Below are 19,101 nucleotides of genomic sequence, written 5' to 3'. Positions count from 1 at the left end.
AGTCAGAAGGTTATGAGTTTGGGTCTCACTCCAGGATTTGAGCACATAAAAAAAAAGCCAAGGCTGACACTCTGGTACAGTACTGAGAATGCCCTGCACTGCTGGTGATACTAGCTTTTGGAAAAGATACTGAATTGGCTGCTTCTCAGGTGAGTAATTCTATGCCACTATTTCCAGGAAGAGCATTGGAGTTATCTTGTGTGCCGATCATTATTTATCCCTCAATCATCATTATAATTTGTTTGTCAGATTGCTGCTTGTGGAAGCTTGCTGTGTGAAATCGATTGCTGCGTTTCTGACATTACACTTCAAAATTACTTAATTTTCTGGAAGGAGCTTTGGAATACCTTATGATCACGACACATACTACAAAAAAAAGGACATTTTTGTTTTGATGTCACCCTAGCTGCAATAACATAGCTCCCTGCAGTGGGCTTCATCTGATAGACAGAACTGACAAGACATGCATTAACTCCAAATGCAAAAGATTTGCTTTTTAAAGAATACAGCTTAGGTTTCTGACAGTCATTTTTAAATAAAAGCTTTGACATTTCCCTCAATATTAATGGTTACTCCAATAAAAGTAAAGTCACCATAGTCTCAGATGAACATAGGCTGCTCTCCCTTTTAAGTGGGGAGAGCTGACTTGTGGTGATTTAACCTGAGGCTCACCACAGCTCAGGCGAGGGCAAGGTTCAGAAGGTGGGCCTTCTAAATAACCTCAGCCGTATGGGAATTGAACCCACACTGTTGGTGTCGCTTTGCAGCACAATTCAGCCAACAGAGCTAACTGACTCCAGTAGGTGACCCCTTGATGTATGAACCCAATTGCCACCTTCACAAAAACGTTAAATTTCTTGAACTTTTTTTCTTCAGTGTAGCACTATGGTGCAACTGTATTGTTACTCTTTTTGGTGCATTAAATTAAACTGAGGGGCAGAACAAAAAGAACATCTCTTTAAAAGGGTACTTCGCGAAACAAAAACAAAGCATAAATTAAATTTCAAACATCAAATTAAAATGTGATTAAAAGGGCTGATAACAAACTCCAGTCCCTACGATGCCCAATGAGCGTGGAAGGCCTTGATGGTGCCTGTGGATACCACATGCTCCATCTTCAGGGACACCCAGTTGCAACAGAGGGGCAGTCAGTCAAGTCTGGAAATTTGAAAGGAACAAATGACTGGAAATAAACATGAGGTTGATTATCAGAATACTGGGTCACACCTGTGACAGTTAATCTACCCCATTCTTCTGAATGGTGACTGACAATGCACAGAAAGCCAGCAATTTCTATTATGAACACATAATGGATATTATGCATCGAGAATGACAGAAAACAAAATAATGGCTAGTAAAGTAGTATGGTTTCTGAAGTTTCCCAAAAGGGACTCCTGAAGCCCTTGTGTCCAGCCTGCGGACCCACTCTTCAAATTATGGGAAAGTTGAATGAAAGATCTGCTTCTGAAATCAGAAAGGTTCCCTCCAGAGTTTGCAGTAGGACTAGCAGCAAATTTAGGAGAGAATCAGTCTCTGATTGGACATGCAGCAAGTCATGTGAAGGTGACTGGCCACCCCTTTATTTTCAGGGTGAGCTCTCTATTGTTCTTCTGCACAGGTGGCAGCCTGTGAAGGAGCACAGGACCAAGATGGAGAAGCAAGCAGGCAGGCCATCAGGGGAAAAGCTTGGGGGTGTGTGTGTGTGAGAGAGTGTGAGAGAGAGAGAGAGAGAGAGTGAGAGAGAGAGAGAGAGAGAGTGAGTGTGAGAGAGAGAGAGTGAGTGTGAGAGAGAGAGAGTGAGTGTGAGAGAGAGAGAGTGAGTGTGAGAGAGAGAGAGTGAGTGTGAGAGAGAGAGAGTGAGTGTGAGAGAGAGAGAGTGAGTGTGAGAGAGAGAGAGTGAGTGTGAGAGAGAGAGAGTGAGTGTGAGAGAGAGAGTGAGAGAGTGTGAGAGAGAGAGAGTGAGTGTGAGAGAGAGAGAGTGTGAGAGAGAGTGTGAGAGAAAGAAAAAGTAGAGTATGGAAAGCAAGGGCTTTCCAACAACCTGGAGGAGGTTGGGGCAGATTCGTCGAGCAGCTGGGGGTTGAAGCGAACTGCCAAAATGAGAAGAGGGCCTGGCTACCATCCTCTGGTTTGGTGTCCAAACTCCGTGGGGAGTATGTGTGCATGCACTGAGGTTGTATGAGAGAGCGAGAGTGGATGTGTGTGCACACATGCATGAGAATGAGAATCCTGAGACTTGGAGTGAGTTGGAAATGCACACCCTGCCTTCTTCATCCTCCCTCTCAAAAGCCTATTTACAAAATGGATCGGAATGACAGCCCACCTACTTTTGTATGAATTCTGCTGTGGCGCACATTCTGCGCTGGCCTCCAAAGGCAAAGTCAAGTGTATTTTTAAACCCAATTCCTTGGGTAAGGCTTGATTCTCCACCCCTTCCCTGTTAGCCTAGCGCCTAGTCTATTTCTCTCTACCTCTGCTTAAGTTTAATTGATGAACCTTGCTGCTACGTACATTTTAATGGGCATTTTTGTTAATTATTTTCTTTGAAATTAATTGGTTTGACATTGATAATTTTGAAATTCATATTTGATGTTGTAGGAAACCTTATCTTACTGAAATTAGACCATTGGCCCCTTGACTGAGAATAAAAATTGACACATGTCCCCCCCACCCAAAAATATTGAACAAGCCTGATTTAGTGCGTTTCCCTCTTTGCAAGTTCTGGTATTATAGAAATTCTACAAAGCTGCAGATGCTTGTAAGCAGACAGCTGGACGTTCTCTTTTAGAGCACAGTACAGTTACAACATCAAGCATCACCACCAGACTGTGCCAGAAGTGTACTGGTTAAAATATAAACATTGAAAAAAATTACAGGAAGGACAAACTTGGATGGTTCAAGGGTAGTGGTACATGGCAGCACCCACCACAATACTTGTTACATAACACCCTACTTTCTGATAAATTCAGAAACCATCTAACATCTTGGATTTCCAATTTTGTACATTGCAGCCTCATCTGCTGCCGTGGGACAGTAATCAATTTGCTGCTCATTCTCGAGTTGGGAACTGGTTGCTTGTGTCACAGAGCAACAAAAGCAGAAGGTAACACCTGAAGGAATTTTAAGAAATTGCCAAGCAGTTCTTACCTCAGCACTTCCCAGGTTGATGCAGGGCATATTTCTGTACATGCTCAGGTAATTGTCCACCTGAGTTGTGAAATCCACCATTAACTTGTCCATTAAGACAAAACGGAGTGAAAGCAGGTACTTCACCTTCAATCCTGCTCTCTGCATTAAGCCTAGAGGGAGAGGACGACAAGTCCACACTTTTGGGTTGACCTGCACACCAAAAGACAATAAGAGAAGAGATGAGAAATGAATCATGATGGCCATTGACTTCTCTTCAAAGTAATTTCAAGTTGGGCCCAAAGATAAATAACTTACCACTTCCTCTGAATCTTGTTCAGATTCCTCATACATAGGCCTTTCGTGGTTCTTGTATTCCAACTTCACTGAACCATTTACTACATGTATCATACTGCATTGCCCCAACTGTAGCTCAATATTCAAAAAAGTGCTGTAATCAGCCACAATGGCTCTGGAACCAAAAATAATGATATACTTGGCCCCCCACACAGGATACTAAGGTGACCAATTTGGACTGCCCACAGTTACTTTTGCAGGAAGCATTACACCCGATAGTGCACCGAACACCAATATATTGGTATGACACTCAGTGTGCTGAATAAGGAGACAAGTGTGGACTCTTCAGTTGGAGATAGTTGAGAGATGAATGTGCACTTGCAAACTGGAGGCAAGTGCAAGGAAATACAGGTAGGATGGGTCAAGTGATGGGCACTGAAATTCTATGTATTTTGAACTTTACTTCTCACTAGCTTGTACTGCTGAAGTGGGCCCTCAAATGCTTACATAGACCCATACAACTTTAAAGAACTTGGAGAGAAAAATTGCCCAAATTAGATTTATTCTCAATTTCTTTCTGCTGTTAGTTTAGAATCTTGAAATGAGCCTAGCTACCTGGTTTTACTGAGGGATCAATAACTGAGGACTGGAATAGAGGTGAAGAGAAAAAGAAAAACTTATCCAAAACCAATGACTTAGAATCTTGGTATAAATTGCAAGATATAATTTTTTTAAAATGCCCAACTCTTGTCTACTTTGTATTTTGTCTCATTTTCATTGCAATTTTATCACGAATAGCATCCAGTCATCAATTCATCTGCCATTTCTTAGAGTATGGCGATTTCTAAACACCTCAAAAAAATGATGGTAATATGCCAAGTGACAGGAGTAGTCAAGCAGTTCATCAGTTCCAAACAGTGAGAATCTGCATCTCTCATTTTTTGCTTTACTTACAGAGGAGAATGGACAGGCTGGAGGAGCTCCTGACTACAGGGATGGTTAAAAGATTTACGTAAACATAAAATTGGGAGTGGGAGAAGGCAACTCAGCTCTTCGAGCCCATTCCATCATTTAACATGATCATGGCTGCTCTAACCCTGATCTCAACTCCATTTTCTAATCCTTAGAGTGCAGAAGGAGGCCATCTGGCCCATCGGATGTACACTGACCACAATCCCACTCAGGCCCTATTCCCGCAACCCTATTTTACCCTGCCAATGCCCCTGACACTAGGGTTAATTTGGCATAGCCAATCAAGCTAAACTGCACATCTTTGAACTGTGGGAGGAAACTGGAGCACCCGGAAGAAACCCACACAGATACAGGGAGAATGTGCAAACTCCACACAGACAATGACCCAAGGCCAGAATTGAACCTGGGTCCCTGGTATTGAGAGGCAGCATTGCTAACCGCTATGCCACCTTTATCTCTTTTTCCACTGCACTCTGGGGCAGTGAATTCCACAGATTTACAATCCTTTGCAAGAAGTAGTTTCTCCTCCTCTCAATCCATATCCATGACTTCTTGTTCTAGACTGTCCCACAAGGGGGTACATCTGTTCAGTCCACCTTATTAATTCCTTCTGGCATTTTACATACCTCAATCAGAACCTGCCCTCATTCTTCTGAATTTTAGTGAGTACAAGCCCAAGCTATTCAACCACTCCTCATACCACAGCCCTTCCATTCCTGAAATCTGGTGAATCTTCTCTGAACTGCCTCCAGTGCCACCACATCCTTCCTCAAGTAAGGAGACCAAAACTGGACACAATAGTTCAGGTGTGGTCTCACCAACACCTTATAAAATTGTAACAAATAATTCTTTACTTTTAAAATTTAATCCTTTTGTAATAAATGCAAAGATTACATTTGCCTTTCTTATTATATGCTGCATACCCATTTTCTGCGATTCATGCACAAGCACTCTCTGCACTGCTTCCCAGTTAAATAATAATTTGCCCTTTTATTTTTCCGGCCAAAATGGATAACATTGCACTTATCTGTAAATTATTTACCTTCTTACCACAACCTGCTTTCCCACATATTTTAGTATCTATCCATCCCTCACGAATTTTGTTATGTTACACTCGGTCCCAATTTGCAGATCATTTATGTAGATTATAAATAGTTGAGGTCTGATAACTGAATTCTGCAACACCCCACTAGAACATAGAACATAACAGCGCAGTACAGGCTCTTCAGCCCTTGATGTTGCGCCGACCAGTGGAACCAATCTAATGACCCTCTAATCTAAACTATTCCAATGTTATCCATATGCCTATCCACTGACCATTTGAATGCCCTTAAAGTTGGCGAGTCCACAACTGCTGCAGGCAGGGCATTCCACGACCTTACTACCCTCTGAGTAAAGAACCTACCTCTGACATCCATCCTATAATTACCACCCCTTAATTTACAGCTATGTCCCTTTGTGTTAGCCATCACCATCCAAGGTAAAAGGCTCTCAGTTACAGTTCACCATCCAGAGAAGGGTCCATTTATCCCAACCTTCTGTTTTCTGTCAGTCTGCCAATCTTGTGTCCAAGCTACTACTCTACACCAACTCCCTGGGATCTAACCTTCTGGATCAGTCTTTTATGCAGCATCTTGTCAAATGCTTCTGAAAGTCTAGATATACTATATCTACAGGTTCCCCATTATCCACCTTGCTGGAGTTCTTTTGAGGTGTGACCAGCAAGTCTGTCAAGCACAACTTGCCCTTCACAAAACCATACTGACATGGTGAATTAAGCTTTGTTTTTTCAAGTGTTCAGTTATCTCCTATTAATGACTGACTCCAGCAACACCCCCATCACAGAGGTCAAACTAATTGGTCTGCAGTTTCCCACTTTTTTGCCTCTCTCCTTTTTTTTGAATAAGGGTGTCACATTGGTGCATTTCCTATCCACTGGTATCTTTTGTGGAGTCGATGGTAGTCATGATGTGGAGATGCCAGCGTTGGACTGGGGTAAACACAGTAAGAAGTCTCACAACACCAGGTTAAAGTCCAATCAGTTTATTTGATAGTAAACCCACAAGCTTTCAGGGTTTGCCCCTTTGTCAGGTGAGTGGAGAGTTCTCCAACTCCCTGGGATCTAACCTTCTGGAGAGTTCTCAACTCTCCACTTACCTGACGAAGGGGCAAACCCCGAAAGCTTGTGGGTTTACTACCAAATAAACTGGTTGGACTTTAACCTCGTGTTGAGAGACTTCTTACGATCTTTTGTGAATCCAGGGAATTTTGGAATATCATAACTAATGCATCCACTATATCTACTGCCACCTCCTTTAATACCGTAGGGTGCATGCCATCAGGCCCAGGAATTTTTCCACCTTTAATCCCAGTTTATTTAATATCTTCTCCCTAGTCATTGCAAATTTCATCAAGTTCCTCTGCAGTAACTGCAGGTTCTGGGGAAAAAATATCTCCCACCGTGAAAAGAAACAGAACATTGATTTAGTGCCTCTTATTTGTGAGTTTCCCAGTATTACCTCGCCATTATCATCCTCAAAAGGACCAACATTTACTTTCACTATTCTCTTCCGTTTTATCATACTTACGTTTTCTGCTAGTTTCCTTTCATAGTTCATCTTAGTTCTTTTGATTCTGCTTTTAGTAACCCTTTGTTGATGTTTAATGTTCTCCCAATCCTCCAGAGGATCAAGTAAATAAAGAAAATTACTGGCAAATGGGTCGATTGCAACTTGCTGTGATCTGGAACGCACTGCTCAGAAGGGAAGCAGATTCAACTTTCGATATGGGCTTGGAGAAATAATTGAAAAAGGAAAAGGGAAGAAGCAATTGCTCTTTCATAGAGCCAGCACAGGCATGATGGGCTGAGCAGTCTCTTGTGCTGCATTTCTATATTTTGAACAATCATCTTCTTGGCACTGAAATGTAAATTATATTCAACAGAAACATCCTGGGGCAGTATTATATATACTATCCAAACAGTTGCCAAATACCTTGACTGTGCATTCACTGTGCTGCAGGAACAGGATTTTTGTTGTGGGGAGGTGAAGGTGACGGATCAGGCTTTCTTCCAAAGAACTGACACAGCTGGGAAGAAGTCCTCCCGCTTCTAAGGAAAACTGCAGAACATCTGCAACCTGTAGATTATAAAAGTATATAGATGCATTGAAGGATTGACTAAAAAAGCACAAGGGAGAATATAATGAAGCGTTTGCTCACAGTTGTTTGAGGAAGGACAGGAGGAGGTGGGTTGAGTGGAGCATAAATGCCTACGTTTGTCCCAAAGGCCAGTTTTTACATTGTATATTGTTTGTAATTCTATGTACAGTGAGGGTTTGTTTTGTGTACAGGATGCATTGCACAGCCATTCACCAGACAGAACTCACCAAAGCCAAGTTGGGCTGGAGAAATTGAATGGGTGAGGAGGTTTCCTACACAGCCTAACCTGTCCTGATTCTTAAATTTCCTACATGCATGCATGGGAAGTAGCACTGAACATCTCTTGTAGCAATTCAAGATATGTGGAGACGAGGTTGAGTATAGTTTTGCCAGTGGGATTTGCTGATGCCAGCTTGGACATCTCAAAATCAACTCATTTGCCACTTTTATTCTGCTGAAGGATCGGTTTTGATCTGAAGCCTTGAACTTTATCTGTGGAAGTCAGAATGATCTTTTTCCCTCTGCATTTAACATTCCACTCTTTCAGATGGCAGAACAGATCTGAAAGATATGCAACTTTAGCACACCAAGAATTATCACATATTAAATCTGTGGGGCAATTCATGCACAACTGAAAGCTCTCAGCACATTCCGAGCTCATAAACACGAGCAAGAACCTTTCCCTGAGATAGCCATCGCAATTTTGTGTGTGAGAGTAAACCCTGGTACTTGGCTCCCACCTCTTCATACAAAATAGCAAACAGGTGCAATTTCACACTAATTCATCATTTCACTGTTGTGTCTAATACTGCAGTTAACTCTGATGCTATTGTTTTGGCCAACAAGGGCTTCATGGTGTAGGGCACAGTGGCTGATCTCAAAGTCAGGATTCTGTTCTTTCACCTTACTCACAAATCCTTTGACTAATTCTGTCATGGAAGCTGGTCAGTGTGCAGATGCTACTGCACTCAGCCCAGTTAAGACAGTTGTAACACAAAATATTTCCTCTAAGTCACATTATTGGGTAATTATTTGCTCTCTTTGGTTTAAGAGCTGGCAGTATCCACTAATATCTGTGGAGTCATTGCAATTTTTTGACTCATTTCTAATTTCTCCTGAAGCACCCATTCAATAACAAATGACACTATCAATATACTATGTGGCTGTATCATTAGAATGAGGAACTGTGTTGATTTATTGGACAGTATCAGCTCCCAATATTCCTGTCACAATACTTCCGCAGAATTAGGGTTTCAACAATGGTGTGCAGCTTCTTCGATTTGGCTGACCTCAACTGCCAGGTAATTCACCTTCTATGCATTATCTAAAACTGCAGACACTCCATCATATGTTGATTTTGCTTTATGTTTCATACTCTTAGCTATTTGAAATACTATACATTTTTGCTGGAGAGCGAACAGTATTTGTACTGAAATGGCAGTTTAGCATACTTGGTACCACCGCAGCATCTGAGAGCTTCTGCCTGCAAATTAGGTATTCTGGAACAGGGCAAGAGGAACTACCAGTCCACGAAGATCCAAAAGCCAAGTAGCAGTCATCGTATAGTCTGTGAATACACCTCGCTTTTTTTTCCCTCTTTGGATTCTGTTCTTTTGCCCAAATGTCAGAGGAATTCTTCACCTCTTCATGAGCTCATCCATGGCAAACTGTGGTCAAACACATCACACTATACAATAAATGCCTCAAGCCTCAATTAATAAGCACAACCAGCTCTGTCTGTGCCAAACCGAGCACTACTCTTCCGAAGGTGCATCCTTATCCTAACACCCCACAGCACGGAGTTTTCAAACTTTGGTTGCCTTCTTAGGTCTTTGGGGCTTCTTTTGATGTTTCTTCAACTGGAGCTTTTCCCAGCCCACTTCATTCAAGGTCAGCTTCTCATAGCCGTTTTTCTAATTGCAGCCTGTTTCGCCTGTTCTTAATTTCATTGGTTCCAGTCTATTACCCCAGTCTTCTTCCCTTACTGGGAAATCTGTTTTTTTTTACTTCTCCCTTTCCTGTTTTCCAACCTCTCCCTGTCTCCCTTGCTTCTCCCCTGTCGTCCGTGCATCAGACTCACCTGATGAAGGGGCAGCGCTCCAAAAGCTAGTGGCTTGTGCTACCAAATAAACCTGTTGGATTTTAACCTGGTGTTGTGAGACTTTTTACTGTGTTTATCTGAGTCCAATGTTGGCATCTGCACATCATCCCTTGCTTCGCCCAGGGATTTTGCATATTAAGTTTTTGCTTTTTGTGGAAGGACATGGAACCTTCATCTTCAGTTTCGTGGTTGGCACCTCAAGGTTCTGGGGAACACAGAGTCGCGAGCATGCACCAGCCAGAAAAAGGGCCATTCATGAAGCTAGGAATTTCAAAAAAATCTTGGTCAGGCCCATGTGCATGAGCAACACAAAAATCTAAACTATGCATGTGCTTCAGATTAGCAATGTAAAATTATTCCAACAGTAGTCGCTTCCCAGCAGCTGCATGCACGACAGGGCTGACATTTCAAAGGACCTGGAGATGTTGACCAGAGCTGAAGATGAAAGTTAATTTTAGTTTATTTACATGAATTTTGAATATTTTGAATATTATTTAATTGTGGCACACTGATTGGGACCTACTGGTAAATGATGAGAGTTGTGGATTATCAATTGTTGAGTTTATTTAAGACAAAGGACAGATTTTTTGGTTTCCAAGAATTTAAGGAATACAGGTATAGGGCAGAAAGGTGAAGTTGATGTAGATGATCAGTCATGATCTTGCTTACAGCAGAAGCAGGGTTAAAGGATCAAACATCCTATTCCAGCTCCTAATTCTTATGAGCTATGGCCCTTCATCTGGCTTCCACATTAAAAGGATGCTTTTATAAAAGATAAAAAATAAACACAGAATAGGAGGAGACATCAAGTAGAGAAAGCTACCTACACGAATGATTAAACTCAAGATACCAGTTCTCAAACCAATGACAAAACGCACGCTCACCTGAGTATCAAAGACATTCGTGAGATCCACTCTGTACTGATGGTACAGGCAGTCAGAAACCAAGCGACAGTCATGGATCACCTGAATTAATCACAAAACAAAAAAGTTACCAAGTCTACCCAAAGTCTGGTGGAATGTGCAGTGAAGTCAACCTGCTGATTAGGATTGCAGTCTTCTCACACCATGAGAATGAGAGGTTGTTCTATAATGAGAGGTTGAATAAATTGAGCTAATATTCTCTGAGTTCAGAATAATAAGAGGCAATTTCACTGAAACATGCAGGATTCTAAAGGAACTTGACAGGGTAGACGTAGAGATTATTTCCTGTGGCTGGAGAACCTAGAACACAGGTAGAGAATCAGGATGTGGGATCTTTTACAACTGAGAAATTTCTTCTCTGAAAAGGGTTATGGAACTTCGGAAGTTCCTATAGCAGGAGGTTGTGGCTGCTTCATTGCTGAATATAATATAGACCAAGTCATATTTTTCTTCTCTGTGAAAGAAGGTATGTAGGTAGTCGGTGGGCAAATGAAGTTGAGGCAGAATCAGTGAATTGTTGCAGCACAGGCTGCCATTGGGCCTGACGTGCTTGCATTGGTTCTCCAAATGAGCAATTCATTTAGTGCCATTTTCCTGCAACACTGCACATTTTTCCATTTTCAGATAATGATTCAATTCTCTTGAAAGCCATTACCGAATCTCCACCACACTCTCAGGCAGCACATTCCAGATCCTAATCACTAACTGCATGACATTTGCTAATTACCTTAAATCTGGTGTCCTCTCACTCTGTATCCTTCCACTAATGGGAACAGCTTACCTTATCTACTTTGTCTAGCCCCTTCATAATTTTGAATAGCTCCACCAAATCTTCTCTCCAAGGAAAGCAATTCTAACTTCTCCAATCCTTGCATCAGAAGTTCCTCATCTCTGGAAACACTTATGAATCATTTTTGCACACTTCCTAATGCCTTCACATCCTTCCTATAGTGTGGCGCCTAGAACTGGATGCAATGCTCCAGTTGAGGCTGAACCAATGTTTAACATAGCTGCCTTATCCTTGTATTTCATGCCCCTATTAATAAAGCCTAGAACATTAATGCAATAATAATGGTTCTCTCAATCTGTCCTGTCACCATCAACAAAAGTCCCTTTACTTTTGTATCTGCATTAGAATTGTATATTTTAGCTTATATTGTCTCTCCTAGCAAAATTAATAATTTCACACTTCTTGGCGCTGAATTTCACCTGCCATTTGTCTATCCAATATGGAGAGGCAGCTCCAGGAACAAAATCAGGATTCTGGGATCACATCCAGACCTGCAGTAATCTGATGAGGAGCCCAGGAAGTTACAGAGTAAGGATGTGGAGGCAAAGTTCAGGAACTATAAGGGAGGCAAGGACACTGCAATGTCTTAATTAAATGCACCTTTAGCTAGGCTGTCTGGGAATGGTTTGAACCTCATGCCAAGAGTGCCATCTCAAACATTTCAGAGGAGGCAATCCTTCATCTTCAAATTAAAGCAGCCAATCTCTAATAAAGTTTGTAGCCCCTGCAGCACCACTGACATTTGGAAAACATGAAGCATACAGAGTTCACTAAAACAAATCAATATTTATATTTGTACACAGGGATAATAAATGAACATAACATAATAAAATACCAAATGTCACACAGAAATCAAAATTAATTACAAGATGACAGGAAATAATGCCACTTGTGAAAACCTCTTTGGGTTCACAGTGCCTTAAAATTAAGCTTGATTGTGCTGCAACTTTTGCTGTTACGTTGCTCCTGATGACCTTGCTGGTTGTCCTCTGGCTAGTGAAAAAAGCACAGGAAAAAGAAATTATATATTTTTTTCCCTTTCTTATTACCAGCAATGCAGCAGTGAGACTTAAGTTTTTGGAGTCAGATTACAAATCGGTCATGATTTCACTGATGAACAGTCTCAAACTGCTAAACAACCTATTCCAGTTCCTTTAAGGTCGAGAAGTATCGTTTACAGGTTAGTATTCCAGTGCTCTATATCATAAATGGGCACGATCTGATTGCGTTCCTGAATCTCTCAAAGACATCTCCCAAAATGGTCATACTGCTGACCAGGGAATATGCTGAGTGAAGAAACATTATGTATTTTTCCAAAATCTGCAGGATTAACACATCAAAGCCATTTAGGTTGGGCAAACAGCAGACAATTTGCCTGTTGCCCAAGCTGTGCAGCATGGCACAATTCCATGCCTGTATAGACCACAATTGTGCCAACTTACTTTCAGTATATTAGAATCCTCCAAAATCATTTTCAGTCCATTCTTAAATGCCACTGGTCCCAAGAGGTAAACATCAAACAAATAAACATGATCATTTGTTGCAATCTAGAAAAAAGTGAAAAAAAAAATTAAATGATACTCAGAAGGTAGTAAAAGCCATGACTCAATAAGGAGCTGTTAAGGTACCAGAGCAGAAACCTCAAAGTATGTTACAACTAGACCCCAAGAGGTTTTTTTATTCTGGCATTAGTGTGAGGATAAGGTGTTTCACTCCAGGTGTGATTCAATCAAAACAATAGGAAGTTTTTTATCAAAACAAACTTCGTTTTAACAATTCAACTACAGAGAATGGAATAGCTTAACATTTAAACAATACTTAACCATGACAAGTTACAGGTCATAACGACTAACCTATCTCTATTAGTTCCAATTTAAGCAATATTCCTCATATAGGCTTAAATTCCTCTTCAAAACTAGTTAGAAGCAGTTTACATACTCAGGCTTGTTAACAGTCCTACAGTCGTTGAATAACTCTGGAGGGCAAGACAGAGATACCTGCCTTCTGACAGCCACAAACAGCAGTCTCCAGAGACCGAGAGCGAGACAAAAAGACACCTCGTTTCTTTCAGGACCAGGCAGAAAGTGACAGTTTAAAAAACTCTCTCCTGCAACCATAGCTCCACCAATTATCTGTCTTTATCAACCAACCTACTCAAAACTTATCCTGGATTCTCAGCACGGAGCTGCATGTTATCTCAAACAAAATCAGCATCTTGTAAACAGAGCTAATTTTTAAACATAATCCTTACAAGAAACATGGTACACATATTTCTTAAAAGGCACAATATCAATGTAACACTAGACTGGCATTCAAAACCAACAGCCTCATGAATAAAAACAGAAGTTCAAAAGTAAACTAGGTGACCAAGGGAGGCACAGCTTGTTAAAGCATTACTGTTTGATACCAAATGCTGTGATCCTCACTCAACCTCAGCCACATCAGTAATGTGGCTAAGGGAAAAAAAAATCTGGAATTAAGAATCTATTGATGACCATGAAACCATGGTCGGTTTTCAGAAAAACCCATCTGGTTTGCTCACGTCCTTAGGGAATTGTCTGTTTACAGGGGTCAGTTACAGAAAACATGTCTTCATCGAATCTTCCCAGCAATGGCTGCATGTTCCTCAATTGTTTCAATACAAGGCACAGAAGGGATAATATGGATCTGGGTGATGAAACCTAGGCATGTTACTTGGAAACTTTATAAGGTGCTCTAAAATGAGCACTGGCTAAAGCTGTAAAATAGTTTTGACAACTTTAGCTAATATGGTCTTTTTAGGGTTAACATGGGGTCTTAACCTCTGATAAGTATTTAAAAACAAAATTAAACATTGATATTTTGGAATTCAATGACTGCCCAGGCACTGATATAAGGCTGGAAAAGTACCTGTATCATGCACAGCTTTCCAAAGCGGCAGATATCAATTCCTTCCACTGCAACCCCAATCACACTTTGCTGTTTAATGTGGAAGATCTGCAGAGTCAGACAAAAGACACAATCCTTTAGAAACTGACATTTGTACTTTCAGCCACCCTTATTTCTCTTCCATCAGGAAGCCATGTAAATTGTATTTGAAGTTGTGATCAGAATGCTATTCTGTGACCATCCACGAGACAGGAGTGTGAGAGAGACGTATAGAAAATGTGGCACAAGACCCATGTCGTCTCCTTTTCCAAAAGCTCCTGCACCTGGCAACTCATGGGTACTGAAAATCAGTGTTGGGCGAATTACCCAGTAACAATCCCTTCGAGTCATGAGAAGAAATGCAATAGCACTAAGTGGAGTTCAATCAACGGGACTAGGATCCAGTGCTTTGCAACAATATTGTTCAAATGCTTCTTCCAAGTCCGTTCTATTGTCCGAATAACAATGTTGAGTGCTTGATTTATGATCCAGACTTCACAAATACCTGAAAGGTATGATGGAATACAAAGTCTCAACACCAGGTTAAAGTCCAACAGGTTTATTTGGTAGCATAAGCCACAAGCTTTCAGAGCACTGCTCCTTCATCAGGTGAGTGGGATTTCTGTTCACAAACAGGGCATACAATGACACAAACTCAATTTACAAAATAATGGTTGGAATGCGAGCCTTTACAGGTAATCAAGTCTTAAAGGTACAGACAATGGGAGTGGAGAGAGAGTTAAGCACAGGTCAACGAGATGTGTATCGTCTCCAGCCAGGACAGTTACTGAGATTTTGCAAGCCCAGGCAAGTCATGGAGGTTACAGATAGCGTGACATGAATCCAAGATCGCAGTTCAGGCTGTCCTCGTAAGTGCAGAACTTGGCTATCAGTCTTTGCTCAGCAACTCTGCACTGTTGTGTGCAGTGAAGGCTGCCTTGGAGAACTCTTCCCCAAACATCAGAGGCCCAATATCCGTGACCGCTAAAGTGTTTCCCAACAGGAAGAGAACAATCTTGTCTGGTGACAATCACCAAACAAGAGTGTTCTCTTTCTGTTGGGGAACACTTCAGTGGTCACGGACATTCAGCCTCTGATCTTTGGGGAAGAGTTCTCCAAGGCAGCCTTCACTGCACACAACAGTGCAGAGTCGCTGAGCAGAGACTGATAGCCAAGTTCCGCACACGAGGACATCCTCAACCAGAATCTTGGGTTCACGTCATACTATCTGTAACCCCCACGACTTGTCTGGGCTTGCAAAACCTCACTAACTGTCCTGGTTGGAGACAATACACATCTCTTTAACCTATGCTCAACCCTCTCTCCACTCGTTGTTGGTACCTTTAAGACTTGATTACCTGTAAAGACTTATATTTTAACCATTATTTTGTAAATTGAGTTTGTGTCGTTATATGCCCTGTTTGTGAACTGAAATCCCACTCACCTGATGAAAGAGCAGCACTCCAAAAGCTAGTGGCTTTTGCTACCAAATAAACTGTTGGACTTTAACCTGGTGTTGAGACTTCTTATTTTGCTTACTCCAGTCCAATGCCAGCATCTCCACATCAGCTACGATGGAGTCAGGAACATGTAAAGCAAATATAAAATCTCAACCCAGACTGAATAAATGGCTTGGCAGCCTCCCCTGCTGGCAGAATGAGACCCTGCTGCTAAAGGATGTTACAACAGTTTGCATTCAAACATCACTTTTAACGCAGTAAAGCATCCCAAGCTACTTTACAGAGATGCCATTAAAGCTCAGTCACAAAAGGAAACATTAGGACAGTTTTAGGTAGGTTTTAAAGTGCTTTACGGATTAAAAAGCAGAGATTTATAAAAATAATTCCAACACTTGATGCCTCAGCAACTAAAAACATGGATACCACTGGTGAAGGATGTAAAGAGATATGGAAGAGATCAGAAGTGGGGAATGCAAAGGTCTCAAAGAGTCAAGGGTGGTTAGAGTTAGTAAGAAGTCTCACAACACCAGGTTAAGTCCAACCAGTTTATTTGATAGTAATCCCACAAGCTTTTGGAAACAGTGTTCCTTCGTCAGGTGTGTGCAACCTTCCTCATAAGTGTGGAACCTTCCACACACTTGACGAAAGCACACCGTTTCTGAAAGCTTGTGGGATTACTATCAAATTAACTGGTTGGACTTAAACCAGGCATTGAGAAACTTTTTACTGTGTTTACCCCAGTCCAATGCCAGCATTTCTACATCATGGTTAGAGTTAGTCAGGGTGAAGTCATGGAAGATTTGAAAACAAAGGTGATTTTTTGAAAAAAAAACGAGGGATGTGTGCTGAGCCAATGTAGAAACACAAAGTAGGAGGAGGCCATTCGACTCTTTGAGCCTGCACCATTCATTATGATCATGGTTAATCATAAAATTCAATAGCATGTCCCAATCTTCCCCCCCATATCCTTCGACCTCCTTTGTCTCGAGTGCTTTATAAATTGCTTCTTGAAAAAATAAAGTTTTGGTCTCAATTATTTCCTGTGGTAGCAAATTCCATCTTTGTCCTAAACAGTCTATCCCGTATCCTCAGACTGTGCCTCTCTTTCTGGACACCCCCATTTTTGGGAATATACTCTTGCATCTACCCTGTCTAGTCCTGTTAGGTTTCTATGAGATCCCTTCCATTCTGAACTCCAACAAATACAATCCTAACTGATTCAATCTCTCCTCATACGTCAGTCCTGCTATCCCAATAATCAGTCTGGTAAACCTTCTCTGCAGTCCCTCCAGAAAATTAACATCATTCCTCAGATAAAACTAAGACTGCAGATAATATTCCAGGTGTGGCCCTGTGTAATTGCAGCAAGACATTCCTGCTCCTGCAATTGAATTCTTTCACTATGAAAGCCAACGTACCATCTGCCTTCCTAAACGCCCATTGCACCTGCATGCTTACATTCAGTGACTAGTGTATAAGGACACAGAAGTCTCATTGCACATTCCATTCTCCTAAATTATAGCCACTCAGATAGTAATCTGTCTTCCTGTTTTTGTTCTGGAGGTGGGTAACCTCATATTTATCCAAATTATACTGCATTTACCAATTATTTGCCCACTCACTCAACTTGTCCAAATCACACTGAAGGATCTCTGCTTCCTCCTCACAGCTCACTCTCCCATCGAGCTCTGTGTCCCTACAAATTTGGAAGTATTGCATTTAGTTTCCTCATCTAAATCATTTATATAGTGAATAACTGAGATCCCAGCACTGATCTCTGCAGCATCCCACTAGTCACTGTGCCATTTGGAAAAAGACCTGTTTACTCCTAGTCTGTTTCCTGTCTGCCAACCAGTTTTCTATCCACTTCAATACACTATCCCCAACCCCACGTGCTTTAATTTTACATGCTGTCTTATGTGGGACTTTGTTGAAAACCTTCTAAAGTCCAAATAAACCACATCCACTGGTTCCCCCTTATCAATTCTACTAGCTACATCCTTGAAAAATTCCAATAAATTTGTCAAGCATGATTTTCCTTTCATAAATTCATACTGACCCTCTTCCAATCCTGTCACTGTTTTCCCAAGTGTTATGGTATAAAATCTTCAATCATGAATTGTAGGATTTTCCCCACTACCAATGTCAGGCTCACATCTATAATTCTGTTTTCTTTCTACCTCCCTTTTTAAATTGTGGGGTTACATTAGCTACCCTTCATACTTCAGGAACTGTTCCAGAACTTGTAGAATCTTGGAAGATGACCATCAGTGCATCCACTATTTCTCAGGCCACTTTCTTCAGTATTCTGGGATGTAAATCATCAGGTGTTGGAGATTTATCTGCCTTCAATCCCATAACTTTCCCCAACACCATTTCTCTACAACTACTGGTCTCCTTCAGTTCCTCCCTCTCACTAAATCATGTGTTTCCAATATTTTTGGTATCTTGCGTCCTTCTTTGTGACGATGGATCAAATTTGGATCCAGTTGGTCAGCCATTTATTTGTTCCCCATTATGAATTAATGCCTCCGATTCTAAGGGATCTAACATTTGTTTTCATCAATCTTTTCCTCCTCACATAGAAACTTTTAGTTAATTTTTAGCCTTAATCTCATACTCTATTTTCCCCTTCTTATTCAGTCCCTTGGTTCTGCTTTGCTGATATCTAAACTGCTCCCAATCCTTACTCTACTATTTTGATTGGCCAATGTCTCTCTCTTGGATCTAACACTATCTCTAATTTCCCTTGTAAGCCATGGTTTGGCTACCTTTGAGTTCTAATTTGCACCAGACTCGAATAAACAATTGTTGCAGTTCACCCATGCACTCCTTGACTCTTTGTCACTGTCATCCCTTTTAGTACTGTTCCCCATTCTGTCATAACCAACTCACACCTCATACCACTGTAGTTTCCTTTATTAAGATACATAGTCTCAGGATTAACTATGTCATTCTCCATCTTGATGAAAGATTCTGTCATGTAGGTCAGCATGCTTTGTGTTGATCGGTGGACTGGATTTGATTTGCCTTAGGACATGGGCAAGAGTTTTGGATGAAGACGCATTTATGGAAGGCACAGGTAGGAAGCTGGCCAGGAAAGCATGGAATAAGTTGAGTGCAGAGACAACCGACACATGGATGAAGGTTTTAGGAGATGAATTGAGACAACTGAGAAGATCAGGGATGTTACAAATGTGGTTGTAGATGGTCTTGGTGTTAGAATAGAAATGTAGCCAGAAGCTCTCCTCAGGGTCAGAAAGAATGATGATGACAGCAATTAACTGGAACACAGCATCTGCAACCAAGATTGGTAATTCAGTGGCTCCCCTGAAAGTCAGTCTTTATAAGACCATAAGACATAGG

General features: G+C 41.3%; 1 protein-coding gene across 1 annotated transcript in view; it reads right to left on the bottom strand.

Moving 5' to 3' along the window:
* exd1 (exonuclease 3'-5' domain containing 1) overlaps positions 1-19,101 on the bottom strand; it is a 51,826-nt gene that overhangs the window by 1,372 nt on the left and 31,353 nt on the right. The window contains exons 6-10 of the mRNA XM_080201907.1: positions 14,258-14,344; positions 12,811-12,915; positions 10,540-10,620; positions 7,389-7,532; positions 3,148-3,339 (exon numbers count right to left, since the gene is read on the bottom strand). Of these exons, the coding sequence (XP_080058033.1) occupies positions 3,148-3,339; positions 7,389-7,532; positions 10,540-10,620; positions 12,811-12,915; positions 14,258-14,344 (609 nt within the window). The remainder of the gene's footprint in view (positions 1-3,147; positions 3,340-7,388; positions 7,533-10,539; positions 10,621-12,810; positions 12,916-14,257; positions 14,345-19,101) is intronic.

This window comes from Carcharhinus amblyrhynchos, chromosome 14 (assembly GCF_965287045.1).
Source record: "Carcharhinus amblyrhynchos chromosome 14, sCarAmb.v2.hapA, whole genome shotgun sequence".
Taxonomy (NCBI): domain Eukaryota; kingdom Metazoa; phylum Chordata; class Chondrichthyes; order Carcharhiniformes; family Carcharhinidae; genus Carcharhinus; species Carcharhinus amblyrhynchos.
Note: the sequence above shows the minus strand (reverse complement) of the source record. Positions and strands in the feature narration are given on the sequence as shown.